At 39.6% G+C, this 19,003-nt stretch overlaps 1 protein-coding gene across 2 annotated transcripts in view; it reads left to right on the top strand.

Moving 5' to 3' along the window:
- Window positions 1–19,003, top strand: part of Kdm1a (lysine demethylase 1A) — a 56,832-nt gene that overhangs the window by 2,533 nt on the left and 35,296 nt on the right. For both annotated transcript variants that reach the window (XM_034502650.2, XM_034502652.2), the window contains exon 2: window positions 4,603–4,768. In XM_034502650.2, the coding sequence (XP_034358541.1) occupies window positions 4,603–4,768 (166 nt within the window). The remainder of the gene's footprint in view (window positions 1–4,602; window positions 4,769–19,003) is intronic.

The following is a 19,003-nucleotide window of genomic DNA, read 5'->3' on the forward strand; positions in this document are numbered from 1 at the left end:
AACAGATTTGAGATTATTAATGTGCCAGTGTTGCTTTTTTTTTTTTTTTTTTTTTTTTTTTTTTTTTTTTTTTTGGTTTTTTGAGACAGGGTTTCTCTGTGTAGCCCTGGCTGTCCTGGAACTCACTCTGTAGACCAGGCTGGCCTCTGCCTCCCAAGTGCTGGGATTAAAGGTGTGGGATTAAAGGATTAAACCACTGCCCTGCTGGTGTTCATTTTCTTAATAGCTAATGATGTTGAACATGGTTTTTGTTTTTCTTACATTTGTATGTAAGATAGCTGTGAAAAAAATTTGTAGGTTTTTTTTTTTTTTTTTTTTTTTAAAGGACAACAACCTAAGCTGCTCTTAAACTCACTATGTACTTGAATATGACATTAACTTTCTAATCACTTGCATCTACTTTGTTGATGTTTTTGACATAGGGTTTGAGTTTCTCTGTGGAACAGCCCTGGCTATCCTAGAACTTGATTTTGTAGATCAGGCTGGCCTCAAACTCAACAGAGATCCACTTCCCTCTGTCTGAGTGCTGGGACTAAAGGCCACATTTAGCTCTGTATCCACCTCTTAATTGCAGTGTTGGGATTACTAGTGTGTGTCACTTATGCCCATTTTTTTCTGGCTCTGGGGATCAAGTCCAGGGCATCCTGTGTGGTAGGCAGGCACTGTACTAGCTGAGCTGCATCCTCCGTTCTACCTCACATTCTTGGCTCATTTTTTTTTTTAAAATGGGTTTAAAAGATCCTTTTAAAGTAAGATTTATTTTTTATTCTAGTTTTAAAACTTTTAAACTTTAATCAGGTCCAATTTATGTATCTAGCTTATTCTGTTACTCCCAGGATTGCATCTAAGGAATACTTTTCTGGTTCCATCGATGTGTTTTTCTATCATGCCACTAACACTGTTCTGGTTACTGTGTTTTTATATAAGATTTTGAAACCAAGATATGTGAACTCTTCAACTCTTTGTTGAAGATCATGTTGATCTTTTTCATAGCAATTATATAACTACTTTATTCCTTAAAAAAACACAGAATGTTTTGGGGGGTGGTTTGTTAGGGCACCTATGTATACATGCTTGTGCTCATGCTAGTACATGTGTATATGTGTATGTGTGTTTATGTTTGTATAGAGGCAGAAGTTAACATCAGGAGTTTTCATTAGTCATTTCTCCAAATTATTTTTTAATACAGGATCTTTCTTTGAGCCTGGAACTCACTGATTCTTTTCCAGATAACAACAAGCCTCAGGGATTCTCCAGTTTCTGAATTTTACTGACTTCTCAGGCTCAGCACAGGGAGTTTTGTTGGAACTATATCGAATCTGTTGATCAGTTTTGGGAATTCTATAAGATTGGTGCCTTGGTAATTCTCTTGGGTTTAATTCCTGTTTTTCCATCTTGATTTGCCCTTTTCTTGTTTAGTGTGTGTATGTGTGTTTGCATGCATGTGGAAGCCAGGGTTGATATCGGTGTCTTCCTTAATCACTTTGTACTTTATTTTCTGAACCCCAAACTTCTTGCATTTTTGATTTGCATGTCTGTCTAATCAGCTTACTCCAAAGATCCCCTATATCTCTTGAGCACTGGAATGACATGTTGGCCTTCATTTTTGGCCACCTTTTAGGTGGGTGCTGGGGATTCTGGTCTTTATTCTATCTCTGTTGTTTGTGCTTTTACCCTAGGAGCCATTTCTTAACTTTGATCAGCTCTTACACTTTCAAAAGAAACATGAGATATGTGTTTATTTTAGGGACAATTAGAAGCAAGGATGTGGAGCTAGAGAGGTGGCTGTACCCAAATGGTGGCTCACAACCTGTCTAACTCTAGTTCAAGGGACTCAATGAGCTCTTCTGGCCTATGTGAACAGTGTACACATATAGTTCACAAAAATATTGGATGCAAAATAAATTAAAACAAAATGCAGCAGCAGGAAAGACGTGGGAAATTTCATCCCTTCATAGCCAGACTTGGAGCTAGTGTGAACTGTAACTTCAGTGGAATGGTGTACATTCCATTTCAGGAATAAAAAGCAAGCTGATGGGTGTGGGTCCCACTGGCTAGCATTGTGGAGGATGTAGAGACAGGAAGCTATTAGAAGTTTATTGGCTGCTAGCCAAGTTTCAGGTTAAGAGACCCTGTCTCAAGGGAATAAAGCAGAGTAATAGATTAAGACATCCAATTCCTCCTTTGGCTTTAGAATGTTCAAGAGTACTTAATTAACACCTGTGCACATACACCACACAGAGAATTTCTTTAAAAGGAAGCTGAGGCCATTGTTATTGGGGGTGGGATTTTAGGGGACCTGCTTGAAGTTTAATAATAAAAATCATACACATTTGTATAGTATAAGGCTGTTGGCCTTTTACTGGGGCAGACTCTTAGCTACAATCTAACCTAACTTTCCTGCCATTGCATCCCCACTAGTTACTCTTTTTTTTTTTTTAATTTTAATTATTTTATTTATTTACATTCCATTCGTTGCTCCCTCTCCTATTCCTCCTCCTTCCCCCCCCACCCCCCCCACCCCCCCCAGACAGGGTTTCTCTGTGTAGTCCTGGCTGTCCTGGAACTCACTCTGTAGACCAGGCTGGCCTCGAACTTAGAAATCTGCCTGTCTCTGCCTCCCAAGTGCTGGGATTAAAGGCGTGCGCCACCACTGCCCGGCCTGTTCCTCCTTCCTACAAGTCCTCATCCCATTCCTTCTCCCCTTGCTTCTGAGAGGTTGTTCCCCGTTGCCCCCAAGGCCACCCCTCTTCCCTGGGACCTCAAGTTTCTTGAGGATTAAGTATATCTTCTCCCACTAAGGCCAAACTGGGCAGACCTCAGCTATGGATGTGCCAGGGCCTTGGACTAGCCATGTATGCTTCAGGTTGGTGGCTCAGTCTCTAGAAGCTCCCTGGGATCTGGGTTAGTTGAGACTGCTAGTCTTCCTATGGGGGTCACCCTCCTCTTCAGCTTCTTCACTCCTTCCTCTAATTTAGCCATAGGGGTCCCTGCTTTCAGTCCAGTGGTTGGGTGTAAGTATCTGCTATTGTCTCTGTCAGTTGCTGGTAGGGCTCAGAGGACAGCCATGCCAGGCTCCCGTCTGCAAGCATATCATAGCAGCAGTAATAGTGTCAGGCCTTGGTGCCACCGCCCCCCCCCCCCGCCCCCCTCCCCCGGCCCCCATGGATCCCAAATTGGGCCTGTCATTGGACCACCTTTCCTTCAGTCTCTTCTCCATTTTTGTCCCTGCAGTTCTTTTTAGACAGGAACAATTCTGGGTCAGGAATTTTGACTGTGGGTTAATAACCCAGTCCTTCTACTTGAGGCCTTGTCTATCTACTGCAAGTGGACTCCTCCAGTTCCCTCCCCCCCAGGCAGATTGGGGCATTTTGGCTAAGGTTACCACCATTTAGTCCTGAGTCTTTAAGTTACTTTTATCTCTTAAACTCCCTGCTTTGTTCTCCTTTCTCTCGCTCCTCTTGCCCAGTTGTTTGATCCTCCTCTTCTCTCAGCTCTTTATTCTCCAAAAAGCCACATTCCAGTCTGAACCAATCAGCAGCAGGACAACTCCAGATCCATCTCTTTGGGTTGTTCTTTGGCTGTGTTGAGGGCTGCTTTCAAGACCTTTGTGGCAGCTTGCTTTTTAACATAGTCTCAGAGAATCGGATGAGAAAGGACAAGCATTTACATATATAAAGCTTGTAATGGGCTGCTGAGGACAATACCAGATATTCTGCTAGGACTTAACTTTCTGCCTTGGCACAGCAATTAACAAATTGGAAATTGATACAATGTGTCGGGGAAGATCATCCCAACACTGTAGACAGGCTTTGCTTTAGGAGTATAAGGTATATATAACAATGTTTTATTGCCTGAAGATTGTCTAGTATGGAACCCCTCTTCTAAAACTATCATGAAATTACATAATCAAAATTAGTTTGAAGTTTTATAAAGATGTTACTGAAGATGTCAGGGTTAAGGCCTGGGTCCTGGCAGGTCTCACAAGGTAGGCTGGACCATCTGATCTCAGTATGTCAATTAAAGAGACAAATAATAGCAAAAAGCAGAAAAAAAGATATCCAAAGTGGTCACGGTGGGAATAGAAACTAATACCTGAACTACATTCTCAGTCCATGGTATTTTAAGACCAGGATCTCTTTATGTCGGCTATGTAGGCTGGCCACGAAATTGTCTCTGTAGTTTAGGTTGGTTAACTTCAAAGTCACCTGGGTGCTGGAATTACAGGCATGTGTCACCTTATCTGGTTCACTAGTTAACTTTATTTTTGGATGAGGACCATTTTTATTGATACTTTGAATATGTGAACATGATAATATACACACTGGGGAAAAAAAAACACAGGAGGAGCTCCTGAGTCAGAGATGTGACCAGTATTAGGATGTAAAAGTTATAGATTGGTCTAAACCTGAACTGACACTGACACTGTATTCTTTCTTGAGGCTTTTTGTCTTTAGTAACTATTATAAATGGGCTTGATCATTGTTATTTCTTTAAAGTTTGAAGTTTAAAAGCAATCAGTTGAGCCATTAATGGTTCCAGATAGAACCCCTGCTTGAGATTCTCATTGTATTTAGTTTTTCTGGTATAATCTCCATGTAGGTAGAATACCGAGAAATGGATGAAAGCTTGGCCAACCTCTCAGAAGATGAGTATTATTCAGAAGAAGAAAGAAATGCTAAAGCAGAGAAAGAAAAGAAGCTTCCTCCGCCACCTCCTCAAGCCCCACCTGAGGAAGAAAATGAAAGTGAGCCAGAAGAGCCATCTGGTGAGTTGTAAATGACCAACGTAGTTTTGTTTTACCTTAGAAGTAAGAGTGAGCTGTTTTGTTTTTATCTTGCAGTGTTATTTTTGTCTTCATCTTTGGTTTATTCTGATTCTGGGGCTCTTTGCTGTGTTTTTTATTTGTTTATATACATGTGTGTGTGCACATGTATACATAGTGCTGCTGATCAGCTTTTTGTTTATGTCTGAAGGAAGTAAAGGATGGTGATAGATAATAGCAATGTAAGTTGGTTAGAATTAGAAGAAAATAAATGGTTAGAGAAAACAAAGAATGTCAGATCCACAGGGCCAGTCAGTCCTGCCAATGACAACTTGAATCACAGCTTAAAGTTTGCTTTTTAACTGTTGTTTTGTTTTTATTTATACATACTCACTAGAAAAATCTTTTTCCTGGTAAACATATATAAAAACATTCTGAAGTTAACAGGATCCTGTAATTTTAGTTATAGGGCCTTCTAATCAAAGGAATGGTATAAGGAAAGACTATGGGGCTGGAGAGATGTTCAGTCAGGTGTTGTGTAAATCACAAGGACCTAAGTTCATTTTCTAACACCTGTGTAAAAGCTGAGTGTGGGCCGGGCAGTGGTGGCGCACACCTTTAGTCCCAGCACTTCAGAGGCAGAGGCAGAGGCAGTCGGATTTCTGAGTTCAAGGCCAGTCTGGTCTACAGAGTAAGTTCCAGGACAGCCAGGACTACACAGAGAAACCCTGTCTCGAAAAAACAAAAAACAAAACAAAACAAAAAAGCTGAGTGTGGTACCACAACCTGTAATCTCAGTGCTGAGGAGGCAGAAACATGATTAATGATTATCACTGAGGCTTGATGGCCAGACTGCCTAGCTGAATCTGCCAGCTCCAGGTTTAGTGAGACTGTCTCAAAAAATAAGATAGTGATTGAGGAAGATAGTCACTGTTGAATGCTGGCATCTATATGCACCTTTGCTCACTACTCCCACCCCCACCCCAACCCCTGTATCTCTTTCTCTCTGTGTGTTTCTCTCTGTCTCTCTCTGTCTCTCTCTCTCTCTCTCTCTCTGTCTCTCTGTCTCTCTCTGTCTCTGTCTCTCTCTCTCTGTCTCTCTGTCTCTCTCTCTCTCTCTCTCTCTCTGTGTGTGTGTGTGTCACTCTCTCATGTGCATCTATACGAATTCACATACAAAAAGACAAGGCCATGAAGAGAATCTGATCTCACATAAACTTTCTTATGCCGTGAAAAGATGATTGGATTTGTATTTGTGTCAGAGCTTCCTGTAGCTTTTAAAGAACTCATTAAATAGCCTGGCAGTGCTGAGGCACACCTTTAATCCCAGCACCCAGGAGGCAGAGGCTGGGGGAATCTCTGAGTTTGAGGACAGCTGGAGCTACTCAGAGAAACCCTGTCTCCAAAAAAATAAATAAATAAATAAATAAATAAAATAAATAAAATAAAAAAAAATCCCTATACATCCTCAAATATTGTCAACCTTGAGTTCTAGCTTTCTGTGGATATCCTAATTAGTTGTTTTATTTTGGAAAGACAAAGTAAAACAGGAGTCTTATTTAGTTTTTTTTGTGTTTTCTGCCTTGAATAACATCTCATTAACTCATTTTTCCTTTAAACAGTCATAATGTTCTCCTTGAAATGACTTTAAGTTTCTGTTAGCTACAGGCCCCATACTTTAACAATTCTTTCACTTCTGTACCTTTAAAATAGGATGATTATTTTAGGCCTCACCTGCTGTCTTTTGTATTACTTTTGTTGTTACCCAGATTAAATTTAGTTTGGAGAAAAAACAAAACAAAAGACAAAAAAGTTAGTTTGACATGTTTTAGCTTTTGATCCAGGATCGTTAGCATCTTTATTTTATTCACACCAAAAAGCATCCTCTTTGTTACTGTAAATTACCAGAACTTACATATTTTTTTAAAAAACTCACCATTGATGCTGTTACTCCATTTGAGAGTATTAAAAGTCAATTTTTTTATTGGATATTTTATTTACATTTCAGATGCCATCCCCTTTCCCCATCCCTCCTCCTCCTTTTTGCTTTTATACAAATTTTTTTTTAATGTTAATCAAGGGCTTTATAACTTTGGTAATGCTCAATAACAAGATGCCCATACAATCAGAAGTGTAACCCAGTACCCAACCTAGATATTCAACTATCTTTGACTGGTGGAGACACTCAAACATCTGCCTCCATGTCGTCGTTCCTCCCCCCCCCCCATCATCTAGCTCCTCCTCTCCTTACTCCTCCTTCCTTTCCTTACTCCTCCCACCTTAGCTCCTCCTACATATCACCCTTCCTGTTAAAATAAAACTTTTCTCTCAAAATACAGTTAGAGCATAACTATTACCAATTTGTGTCAGAAAGGTACAAGATAGACCTAATACCCAGTCCATCATTTTATTGACTAACCAGAACCTCTGTCATCTCTCCTAACTAAAAGACTTAGTTCTGAACCTGGCTTTTTTCTTGGCTTTAGAATGAATGTCAGCTGAAAACCATCCTCTCAAATCTTTTTTCTCAAAGTAAATAGCTGGGATTGGCTATGAGACTATAAGTCTTCAACCCCATCAGAAATCCAGAATGACTATGAGTTAGCTGAAATTATGGGAAGCACAAAGCATATCTTCTAAAACTTAGCCAATTTATAGAGACCGCTGAAACCTGGACAGTCCCTATACTACAAAACATTGGAGCATCTGATCTTCAGCCTTCTGATCATCTGACAGACCTAGTGATGCAGAATTATTAAGGGCTGATTACTCTGTCTTGGCAGATATAATCAGTTGACTATTCCACAGGTGTGTCCTTTTCTGGACAGTAATTTGTCTGTAAATGAAAAGAGGCAATTCTTGCCTATTGGCTGTCTCACTACAACTGGAGCAACTCCAAAGATGCTCCAAGACAGGAAGCTGTCAGGAGCAGACAGGTCTCTAATCAAAATGAACATTAATACGGAAATGTTTGTAACGTCAGTTCTGTGGACTTCTGACATTTTGAAAACCAACTATCCATGTAAGGCAATCTGGACTGTTGTCTGTTAACTTCTCTCAACTATTTCTAAATAAAATATAGAAAACACCCTAACAATAAACTCAGAGCCATGAATTTTCTATAGACCCTTAACTCACAGGCTAACCGTCCCAAATCAGTTAAAAAAGTTAAAGAAGGACTGGGTCTAAGCCTTGTATTCCTAAATGTGTTATACAGGCACAATGCCTATGAGAGTAACATTTTTAATCTCACTTTTATATCAATAAGAAACTCATACCAATGAAAACCTTAACTTTGAAATCAAAGTAAATTTTGTACCATTTAAGAAATTATAACTTCCCTGGTCTACGGAGTGAGTTCCAGGACAGTAAGGGCTACACAGAGAAACCCTGTCTCGAAAAACCAAAAAAAAAAAAAGAAATTATAACTTCATCTTAATAACAATTATACATATTTCTACCAATAGGTTATGGGTATGCAATAAATCCTAGCTAACCCTCCCTGTTCCAACAAAACCATTACTTTTCCCTAGAAAGACAGCCCAATATTAACCACCTCAGTCCCCAAGCCCAGGGAATAGGGGCGCCGACTCTTTTTTTTTTTTTTTTTTTTTTTTTTTTTTCGGTTTTTCGAGACAGGGTTTCTCTGTATAGTCCTGGCTGTCCTGGAACTCACTCTGTAGACCAGGCTGGCCTCGAAATCCGCCTGCCTCTGCCTCCCAAGTGCTGGGACTAAAGGCGTGCGCCACCACCGCCCAGCAACGCCGACTCTTCATTAACTTCTTCAAGCTGATTATGGGCGTTGAGATAGTAGAAGAGGGGCAGGGAGAAGAGTAAATTGATAAGCTTCTGATGCTGTGTCTTCACTGCATCCAACTGGAATTCCAGACATCAGAGGTTCGAGCAGGTCTGCTCAGCTTGCTTGATGAGTAGATACACCAAGGCTGTGTATTCTGCAATATACAATTTTCAAAACAAATTTTAGTATCAAGATAATTTTTTGTTTGAATTCTGAAATCTAGTCTTCTGGTGGCCTGCCTCTGTCATGTCTAATTCATATAATTCTGGGAGTTTCTATGAGGGTGTGCTCCCACCATCCTCCCATTCCCGCCTCCCTGCTCTCAAATTCCCCAACACTAGGGAATCCAAACTTTCAGGCACCAAGGCCCTCCACTTCCACTGATGCCTGGCAAGGCCACCTTCAACTACCTATACAGGTGGAGCCATGAGTTCCTCCCTTTGGATTCTCGGGCTGGAGATTTTAGAATGGCTACTCCAGCTTGTTTCTTAGGACCATTTGCTTGAAAAATTCTTTTCCAGCCTTTTACTCTATGGTAGAGTCTGTCTTTGTCACTGAGGTGGGTTTCCTGTATGCAGCAAAATGCTGGGTCCTGTTTGTGTATCCAGTCTATCTCTTTTAATTGGGGAATTGAGTCCATTGATGTTTAAAGATATTAAGGAACAGTGATTGTTGCTTCCTGTTATTTTTGTTATTAGAGGTGAAATTATCTTTGTGTGGCTATCTTTTGGATTTGTTGGAAGAGGATTACTTTCTTGTTCTTTATGGGGTATAATTTCCCTCCTTGTATTGGAGCTTTCCCACTATTATCCTTTGTAATGCTGGGTTTGTGAAAAGTTATTGTGTAAATTTGGTTTTGTTGTGGAATATCTTGGTTTCTCCATCTATGGTAATTGAGAGTTTTGCTGGGTAGTAGCCTGGGCTGCCATTTGTGTTCTCTTAAGGTCTGTATGACATCTGTCCAGCATCTTCTAGCTTTTTTTAGTATCTGGTGAGAAGTCTGGTGTAATTCTGATAGGTCTGCCTTTATATGTTACTTGGCCTTTTTTCCTTACTGCATTTAATATTCCTTCTTTGTTTTGTGCACTTGGTGTTTTGATTATTATGTGATAATATTATTATTTTGATTATGGGAGATATTTCTTTTCTGGTCTAGTCTATTTGGCGTTCTATAGGCTTCTTGTATGTTTATGGGCATCTTGTTCTTTAGGGAAGTTTTCTATAATTTTGTTGAAGATATTTATTGGCCCTTTAAGTTGGGAATCTTCACTCTCATCTATACCTATTATCCTTAGGTTTGGTCTTCTCATTGTGTCCTGGATTTCCTGGATGTTTTGTGTTAAGAACTTTTTGCATTTTGCATTCTCTTTGACAGTTGTGTCAATATTTTCTATGGTATCTTCTGCACCCAAGATTCTCTCTTCTATCTCTTGTATTCTGTTGGTAATGCTTGAGTCTGTGACTCCTGATTTCTTTCCTAGGTTTTCTGTCTCCTGGGTAGTCTCCCTTTGTGATTCCTTGATTGTTTCTACTTCCATTTTTATGTCCTGGATGGTTTTGTTCAATTCCTTCACCTGTTTTGTAATTCTTCAAGGGATTTTTGTGTTTCCTCTTTAAGGGCTTTTACCTGTTTACCTGTGTTCTCCTCAGATTATTTGAGAGTGTTATTTATGTCCTTCTTAAAGTCCTCTGTCATCATCATTAGAAGTGATTTTAAATCTGAATCTTTCCTAGTGATATGGGGAATTCAGGACTTTCTTGTGTGGGAGAACTAGGTTCTGATGATGCCAAGTACCCTGGGTTGCTGATGCTTATGTTCTTGCACTTGCCTTTCGCCTTCTGGATCTCCTTAGTGCTGCCTGCCTTGTCTCTGACTGGATCTTGGTTGTATCAGAACTGTGTGGGGTGGGTGTCACTACTGGGGTTAGAGCTGGGGCCCAAAATCTGCTCAGTACTCAGGGGCAGACAGGAAGGAATCAGTGCTCTGGGCCAGGAGTGACTTCCTGGGTCCTAGTGGGTCCCAGTTACTCCTTGTTTGGGGTGGGTGTTGCTGTCTCCTTACTTGTTAGAGCTCCTGGGAGGCCCGATTCCTCTGGGTTCTTAAAAGTCAGTTGTTAATGTAAACTTAGGTTTAGGCTTTGACTAAATCTCTTAACAAATAACTTGTACAATTGAAATAAAATATTATAAAAATACTTTCTGAAAAAAAGAAAGATTAAATTCTGGATTCAGTTCATCCCAGTATCCAGGGGTTTGTTTGTCCTAAGATTGTCTTAAAATACTTTATCAGGCAACCCCGCATTTGAAGCCTTCTAGTCTAGGTGGTGCACCTTTGCACATGTGTCTGGAGGCAACAGAGCCTTCTCAGCAACACCTCATTACATTGTCTTCTTCCCCTTCCCACATTTTGTATTTCACTTTTTTGCCTTTGTTCTATCTGTATTTCCCTCTCTTCTTATCTCTAATACAAATCTTTTTAATTCTTTTGCTTTGGCTTTTGCTGGGTACCTGCTGTTTAAAATGCCTGTCATAACTCTAGATCCTAGACTTTGGGAATAGTATGCAAAGACAAAGAACATTTTTCTGCAGAAACAGCCGTCATCAGGAGCCAGTTATCAAAGCAAAATGGTGGCAACCATGAGGGAAGCTCGAAGGCCCCTCTAGAGCCAGTTATTGGTTTTCCAGTTGCTGTTAGGTCACTTTCATCAGGATTGTTGAGCTTACAGGATATTTCTACACTCTGATGGGTTTGTACCCCGAGAGAGAGAGAGAGAGAGAGAGAGAGAGAGAGAGAGAGAGAGAGAGAGAGAGAGAGAGAAAGAAAGAATATGAATATGAATGAATGTCTGTTAGTTACCTTGTAGGTATGTTTTCGTATTTGTTCTAAGCCCCTGGCCAGATGTCTGGCTGTTGATGACTGGCTGCCCTTTGTCTGCAGTTTTTCCAAGAAGCCTGGGCTGTCCTTCTGCAAAATTGAAACTTAAGGCCTAACATGGCTGCCTGTTCTAAAATGGAGTAAGTTAGGTCCTTTCAGAAGCTAGAAAGCAGATTGGAACCATATTGTAGAAAGCCTGAATTGACTGTCTGATTGGAGGTAGTAAGTACCCAGGTTGTTTTGTTTTGGGGATCTGGTGAAGGAGGAGCCTCCACCTAGGCAGATCTGCATTCTACCAGTTATGTGCTAGCACTTCCCTCCTCTCTGAGGTTCTTTAGAGTGAAAGGATGGTACTGAGATTGTTGTAGAAAGGGCAATCTGTAAAGGGGACTCTGAAAGCATAGAGAGATAAAAAGTGTTATGAGAGATGGTTTGTCCTGGGGTGCCTTTCTTATGCAAGTGATACTTTATCTAGTCCCCAGTTAATTTTCTTAAAATGAAATTAAGAGGTTTTATTAGTTTTTTGTGGTTGGCTTAGATTTATTTTATTAGGATGAAGTTCTCTCTTTGGACTTAACACCCCTCCCCTCCCTTTTTTGGAAAACCATTGCACTGTGGCATTATAGACCTATTCAGAGTCATGAGCAATATACAGATTCTTAAATAACTTTTGCTTATATTTAAACCTATATATATTGTTTTCTTAAAATTTCCATGTTGGGTTATATTCGATTTAACAAATGATGATTTTTTTCATTTACTAAGTATCTTTGTGTGAAGATTAAACTTTGTTTTCAGTCATGGGGATGGATTGGGAACATACAGCCTTTGGGTTGCATGTATTGGTTAGTGGTGGAGCTTCTGTAATAGAGGACTCATTCAGTTGACCTGAACTGGTTTTGAGTAACTTCCCTTTGGCTGAAAGAACCTCTGTTAGAAATACACTTTATTTAGTGCTTCATATACTTCAGATCATCTTTTGACATTTTCAATCTTTACCCTGTTAGCTGCTCTGCTGCTGCTAAACCTTGAATTTACAGAAGCATCACTTGTCCTGGCCCTACTGCCTTACTAAATAGGTGCTGATTTTACATTTTCACTATTGGACTCTAGGAAGATACTTTTTTTGAGTAATAAGTAGCTTTGTTGTGCATAACTTGAAAAATTTATGAAAACTTAGTAAAAGCACATTTAAAATGTGTGGAAGCACACAACATTAATCCCAACACTTAGGAGGCAGAGGCAGGTGAATTTCTTTGAATTTCAGGACAGTCTGGTGTACAGAGTGAATTCCAGAACAGTTAAGGTTACACAGAGAAACCTAATTCCTCCAAATGTAACAATTCCTTATTCACTGTATTCAACAAACAACTCCTTGTATAATTTTAATCCTTGTTGCAAGTGTAGTTCTGTGCTCTAAGAATTATTCAGAAAATAAGACTAGATCCTCCACCATAATATTCGGTTCAAAAGAGCTACAGATATTAGCAGCTAGTTGGCTGTAGGTATGAAGCACCACAATAAAAGTATTTAAAGAAAACTGTAGTGAGAATTGAGTTCACTTAATTTTTTAAAGTTGTAGATAAAATTGTATGACTTTGTTGTATATAATTTGTTTTGAAGTAATGTATATTTGTAGAGTGTCAGAATCTATTTAGGTTATCTTGATAAGATCGTTTTATGATAAGGCTACTTAACATATATTCTTGGCTTTTTTTTTTTTTTTATAAAGAACACAGCTTATTGATTGTTGTTTACTATAGTCACTGTTGTATCAGAGATCTTTTAGAAATTGTTTGCAAGCTAATGTTTTCATCCTAGATTGGATTTTGAAAATTTTATGTTAAACATGAACTGATGTTAGGTTTTTATAAAGTGGTTTTAAATTCTTGAAATTGCTTTTGACTGGTAAGAGGAACCATTGAATGCTATGTTGTTTTTTTTTTTTTTTATTGTGAAAGGTAATATATTTTAATTCTACATGATTTACAGTTTTATTGTGGGCAAAACAAGTGAAAATGAGTTCTACGAAGTGGTGCTTTGAATTGCAATTTGTAGAGAAATTGTCCTTTTTTAACTTTTTATTTAGTGTGTGTGTGTGTGTGTACGGATTTAACATTGTGCACCTCGGTTTCTCTCATCTCCCTCTCCCCTAGTATCTGCCCTCCACTCATGCAACTTCCCCCGAAACTGAAAAGAAATCTCCTTGTGGAAGCTTTAGTGTGTCATGTGTCTCACAGTATTTACTTTTGTCTACAAGGTTTTGCTTCCAAATGTCCATTGTAGTGACTTTTTACTCTGATACTTATCAGTGCTGAACCTCACTGGGTATTGTTGTTGCCCTGTGTCAAGAAGATCCTGTAGTTTTGGACTAACCCCTTCATGTTTAGTTCATCAGTGAGGTAGATGTTGAGGTGGGCCAGTTCAAATCCCTGGATATGGGCCTGAGAAGTATCTGAGCTGCAGGAAAGACAACTGGTGGGGCTGGCTCATCTGTGACCCTGCTGCTAGGGTCACTCCTACTATGCTGCCCAGGTGAGGTGCAGGACCCGCTCTCCTAAGTGTTGTAGCTGGTGAGGGGAAGGCCAGCTTTCTCGGGATGCCCAGGTGAGAGGGAGGCCAGTTCTGCACATGCCACCAGGTGGCAGCCAAGACCAGGGACTTGTGCCTGGCCTTTGATGGTAACTGATTCCTGCTACTTCAGGGCCAGGGACCCAGATGTGGCCACCAGTGGCAGCTCAGGCCAGGACCCCACCACTGTTGATGTGGCATCACCAGCTGCTCACATCAGGCTGTTCCTCACTACCCTCACGTCTCCAATTCTGTCTGCTCGTTGTGCTCACATCCCTCTGTGTCTCTTTCTCTTCCATTTCTCTACCACTTACTTGCTCTTCTTAGTGGCCTCCTGGGGGTCCCTGAGTGTCTGGGGTCATCTCAGAAGTGGTCGGTCTCAGGACTGCTATGCTCTACTTACGCATTATGGCACCTGGCAGAGGTCATTTTGGGCATTGGTCTGCCCTCCAGACCTAAGTGAGTACCAGGCTAGCTCCCTGTTGGGAACCCTATAGCACTGGCGGTTGGACTATAGGTCTTCACTCAAGGGTCTTAACTCACTCCCACACAGCCTAGGTAGTAGCCTTGGTCCTAGGCAGGATTCCAGCTTGCTCTAGCTGGAGTTCTGGGCTCCTTACAGGATGACGAGCACAGTTGTCTCAGGTTCTCTTTCTTCTTTAGGTATTGTTAGGCTACTAATCATTCAGATGTTCACAATGTTGAACAATAAAGTTAAACTAGGAATAGGATAGATTAATATTTCAGATTTACATAGATTGTGTTGGAAACTAGAAAGCCATTTTAGTACTTCATTGTCAAATCCATGCAACTATGAAGTATAATAGTAAGCATCTGGTATGAAATATTACAATGGTACTTTTAGTAGTGGCACCAGAATAAAGTTTAATACTGTCCATTTTTAAAATAGGTAAATAAGAAAGTAAGCTTTGTTTTTGTTTTTTGTTTTTTGTTTTTTGTTTTCTGCTCAGACACCTTAAACTTGTAGTTAGGCAGCATAATAGTGAATCAGAATTATACATTTCCTTTGGAACATTTTGAAACCTACACTATGAATCGAGACTTTACATAAAAGTAAGGACCAGGAAAATTCCTATTGTTGGGTATGGGGAAAATGTGTGAAAAATAGTCTTTCTGATTTCTAAAAGGTTTGCTTTCTTTAGCAGCCTACTGTGCTGACTTCCTCCTTTTCCCTATGGTTTCTGCTTTCTCTGACTTCTGTTCCTTCCAACATGCTGAAGAGGGAGATCCTGCTTTTCAGCAGAACCCTTTCTTAATTCTAGACATTAGGAAGGTTGTCTGTTTTAGTTCATTTTTTCAATGATGGTGTAACTCTAGGATTGCTGTTCCAGTTGAAATGTATGAATTTTATTTAGGATGATATTATTGCTCAAATACTGACCATCAGGAGCGGCATTAAAAAGGCCACTATCTAATGTGTTTGAAGATTCTGGTTATTTTTTGCTACCTCTGTGAATCTCATTTACTTCGTTTCGCATTTATTCTAACAGATATAGATCATTTATTCTGCACAAAACTGGGCCAAATGGGTAGTAGAAGTGTATTGAGTTTATTTTAATTCTATATTAGATTTTTTAAAAATTAAACATATAAGTGTGATCTCCTGAACTGGGAATTACAGGCAATTTTGAGTCAATGTGTGAGCAAATGTCCACCTCAGGTCTTGTTAGAAAAACAGGAATCTTTATCTCCAGCCTCTTGAATGTTTTTTGTTGTTGTTGTTGTTGTTGATGTTTGTTTTAGTTTTTGTTATTGTTAATTTTCTTTGTTTTTGTTTTTTGAGATCAGGCCTTTCTATAATTTCTTGGCTGTCCTGGAACTCATTGTATAGATCAGGCTGGCTTGGAATTCAAAGAAATCCATCTGCCTCTGACTCCCCAGTGGTGGGTAAAGGCAGGCCAGCTTTTTAATGGTGTTTTAAAAGCCACTTCTTATATAGAGGTAGGACAAAGTAGTGATGATTACACTCCATTTTTAAAAAAAGATGTATTTATTTTACATATATTAGCATTCTATCAGCATGTACCTGCATGCCAGAAGAGGGTATCAGATCCCAGATGGATGTGAGCCATCATGTGGTTGCTGGGAATTGAACTCAGGACCTCTGGAAGAGCAGTCAGTGCTCTTAACTGCTGAGCCATCTCTCCAGCTCCACTCTCAATTTTTATTTTATGTGCATGTGACTATGTGGCACAGGACAGGGCAAATGTGCAGGAGTCAGTCTTTTGTTTTTCATCTACCATGTAGGTCCCTTGAATCAAACTGGTCATCCCATCTGGCAGCAAGTGCAAGTGCCTTTATGCACATAGCGGTCTTACTGGTCCACTTTCTTAATTTTTAAACTTTTGTTTGGTCATTGTCTCTGTTAGTTTGATTTTTGAAGTTATGACATTGCTTACTATCCTAAGATCAATCGTATAATCTTTAGATTTATTGTTCCTTTTATGTTCTATAATTTTCAGACATCTTTAGAGTTCCACTTCAGCTTATCTCTTCCTGTTTTATCTATTGTATTACCATTCTCCTAAACTAAAATGGAGTAGTATTTATCCATTTACATCCTCATGTACACAGCCTTTTTGATTTACTAAGTCTTGTTTACTTACTCATTTTGTTCCAAGTTATTTCTCTTCACATATAAATTATTTTGTAGCCCTTTAATTGGATTTTCTTTTGCTAGGTCATCCTTTCTCCCAAGACACCCATTACAAAGTGGTCAGATTCCGTTTAATTAAATTACAATTTGTTTTACTGCCTTCTTGCTAAAGATCAGTTTTCTTCTATTAATAAATACTAAGATCAAGATTAGGTTTCAGAGTGTCCAAGGTTTTGACACAGTGATTTGACATTTCCATTGATAAGTTATTCTCTGCTGGTGAAATGAGTCAGTTCAAGCCAGTTTAAAGACAGGTATATTGGGAAACAACTCTTGGGCAGTTTCACTGGTTCCAAGGAACTAGGCCTGGGAAGTCACCATGGGGAGTGGGAAGAGTGCCTGCATACACAAGGAGAGAGAAAATGTGGAGTGGGGAGAACCAAAATATCTGGATTATATGGGGAGGGGAAAGCCTAGCCCCTAGGCTGGAAAGTTCAGGGTAGAGTGGGGTCTGGCTAGGTAAGGACTGAGATGCTGGGAGGACCTGGAGACCAGGTCCACTTTGGTATGTTAAATATGCACTTCAGCTATTCCTTATGAGTCTGAAACCCAGCAACCATCTACAAGGTTCACACTGGAGAACTATAGTTGAGTCACAAATATAACTGTGGGAAGCTCTCATAATTATTTAAATAAGTTTACACCTTTTTTTGGTGGTGGGGGGTCACATTCATGGCTCTTTGCTGTCCCTTGTGGCTTATGGATATGCCTAGAAGTTCTCCATCTCCGTGTGATCCGATCCCCCACCACTGTTCCTTAGTTAAGTATGTACTATACTGTCCTGTGCATACTGCATTTGATTTTTCCTCCTGCCTCTGGATGTTTTAGGTCTCTCAGTCTATCCAAATGCCTCAGGACCTGTACAGAAGAAAATCACCCCTGATCCTCCAGTCTGCTCACTTCAATTTTTAAAAGTTGCTTTATGGGTATTTTTCATTTTTCTCCAAAGAGATTATAAGTTCTCAGGAGTTCTACCCTGTTTTTTTGGGTTTTGTTTTCAAGCCTTCTATGGGCATTTATTTATTTTAAATTTATTTATTTACTTATATCAGTATCAGCCCCGCTCCCAGTACCCCTTCACTCAGGTCCTCCCTCCCCTTCTCCTTTGAGAAGGGGAAGCACTGCTCTGATATTCTGTTTTTGTATTGTTGAGCAGTTTGGGATAAATATCCATTAAACACCAAATTATGAAGTTATTAAACAAAATTCCAATGATTGTTAATAAAATGGAGATCTGGGTGTTCAAAGAAGAGTTTTACCGTTTGTTTTTTTATTTTTACTTTTAAAATGCTTGTTTCTTATTATGAAGCTTATTTGTATGAGATGTATGAGATGACTAGATTGACATCTCATTTCTGACAAAGTCATTTATTCCAAGATGAGTTAGAAGTTTATTAAGATATTTAGAAAAGTTGCGGATATAGATGTAATTCCAAGAAATTAGTCAGAAATAGGCAGTTTTTGGAATCAGCAAACTGGTAATTTCCACCTCGATGTTTATGACTATTTGACGGTCAATACTGACTTCTGTTTAAGATATTGAAAAAATGGTCTGTTGAGTGAGTGAATCAAGATGAAGAAGCATCTAGTGATGGGACTGGACCTTTGGATGGGACAGCCCCACAGTTGTTACAGGAGATAAGTCAAAGACTGATTCTTGATTTGGAGAAGTTGTGCACACATGACCTAAGTCATGAGTCTAAGTGCTTCAAGAATTCTTTCTAATCATATATTGTGGTTCAGATAAAAACAGAAGGCAGTGGCACCAAAAAAGTTGCTTTTAGTATTTTCAGTTTTATCTTGAATTTGTGCTTAGTTAGTGAAGATAACTGTGCTTGTTTGCTTTCACATGTTAGGAGTAGAGTCTGGAGAGTCCCAGATCAGGCAGATATTTTGTGTATGTTATCTGGGTGGAGAGTTAACTGTTAGTGTTTGTATCTGTGCCATTATAAAGAAAGTGATGAGCTGGATGTAACAGCCTGTGATTGTAATTCCAACACTGAACCTTGCTATGAGGGTCACATTGTGTGGACCCTGTCTCCAAAGAGTTCCTCCAGAATACTACTAATGAAGACATCAGGCAGGACTGAGGCTGTAACTCCATTGGTAGAGTGCTTTCTAGTAGCATTTGCAAGATGAAAACAGGAGTTCAAATTCTTCCTCAGTTCAAGACTGCCATGGAATACATGAGAGCTTGTCTTTGTTTAGAAGTGAATAAAACAAGATGATCCAGGCTGGGGATATAGCAAAGTAATGGAAAGCTTGCCTAGCATGCTTGAAGCCATAGGTTCAGTTCCCAGCACTGCAGAACAAGCA

Source organism: Arvicanthis niloticus, chromosome 5 (assembly GCF_011762505.2).
Source record: "Arvicanthis niloticus isolate mArvNil1 chromosome 5, mArvNil1.pat.X, whole genome shotgun sequence".
Classification (NCBI taxonomy): Eukaryota; Metazoa; Chordata; class Mammalia; order Rodentia; family Muridae; genus Arvicanthis; species Arvicanthis niloticus.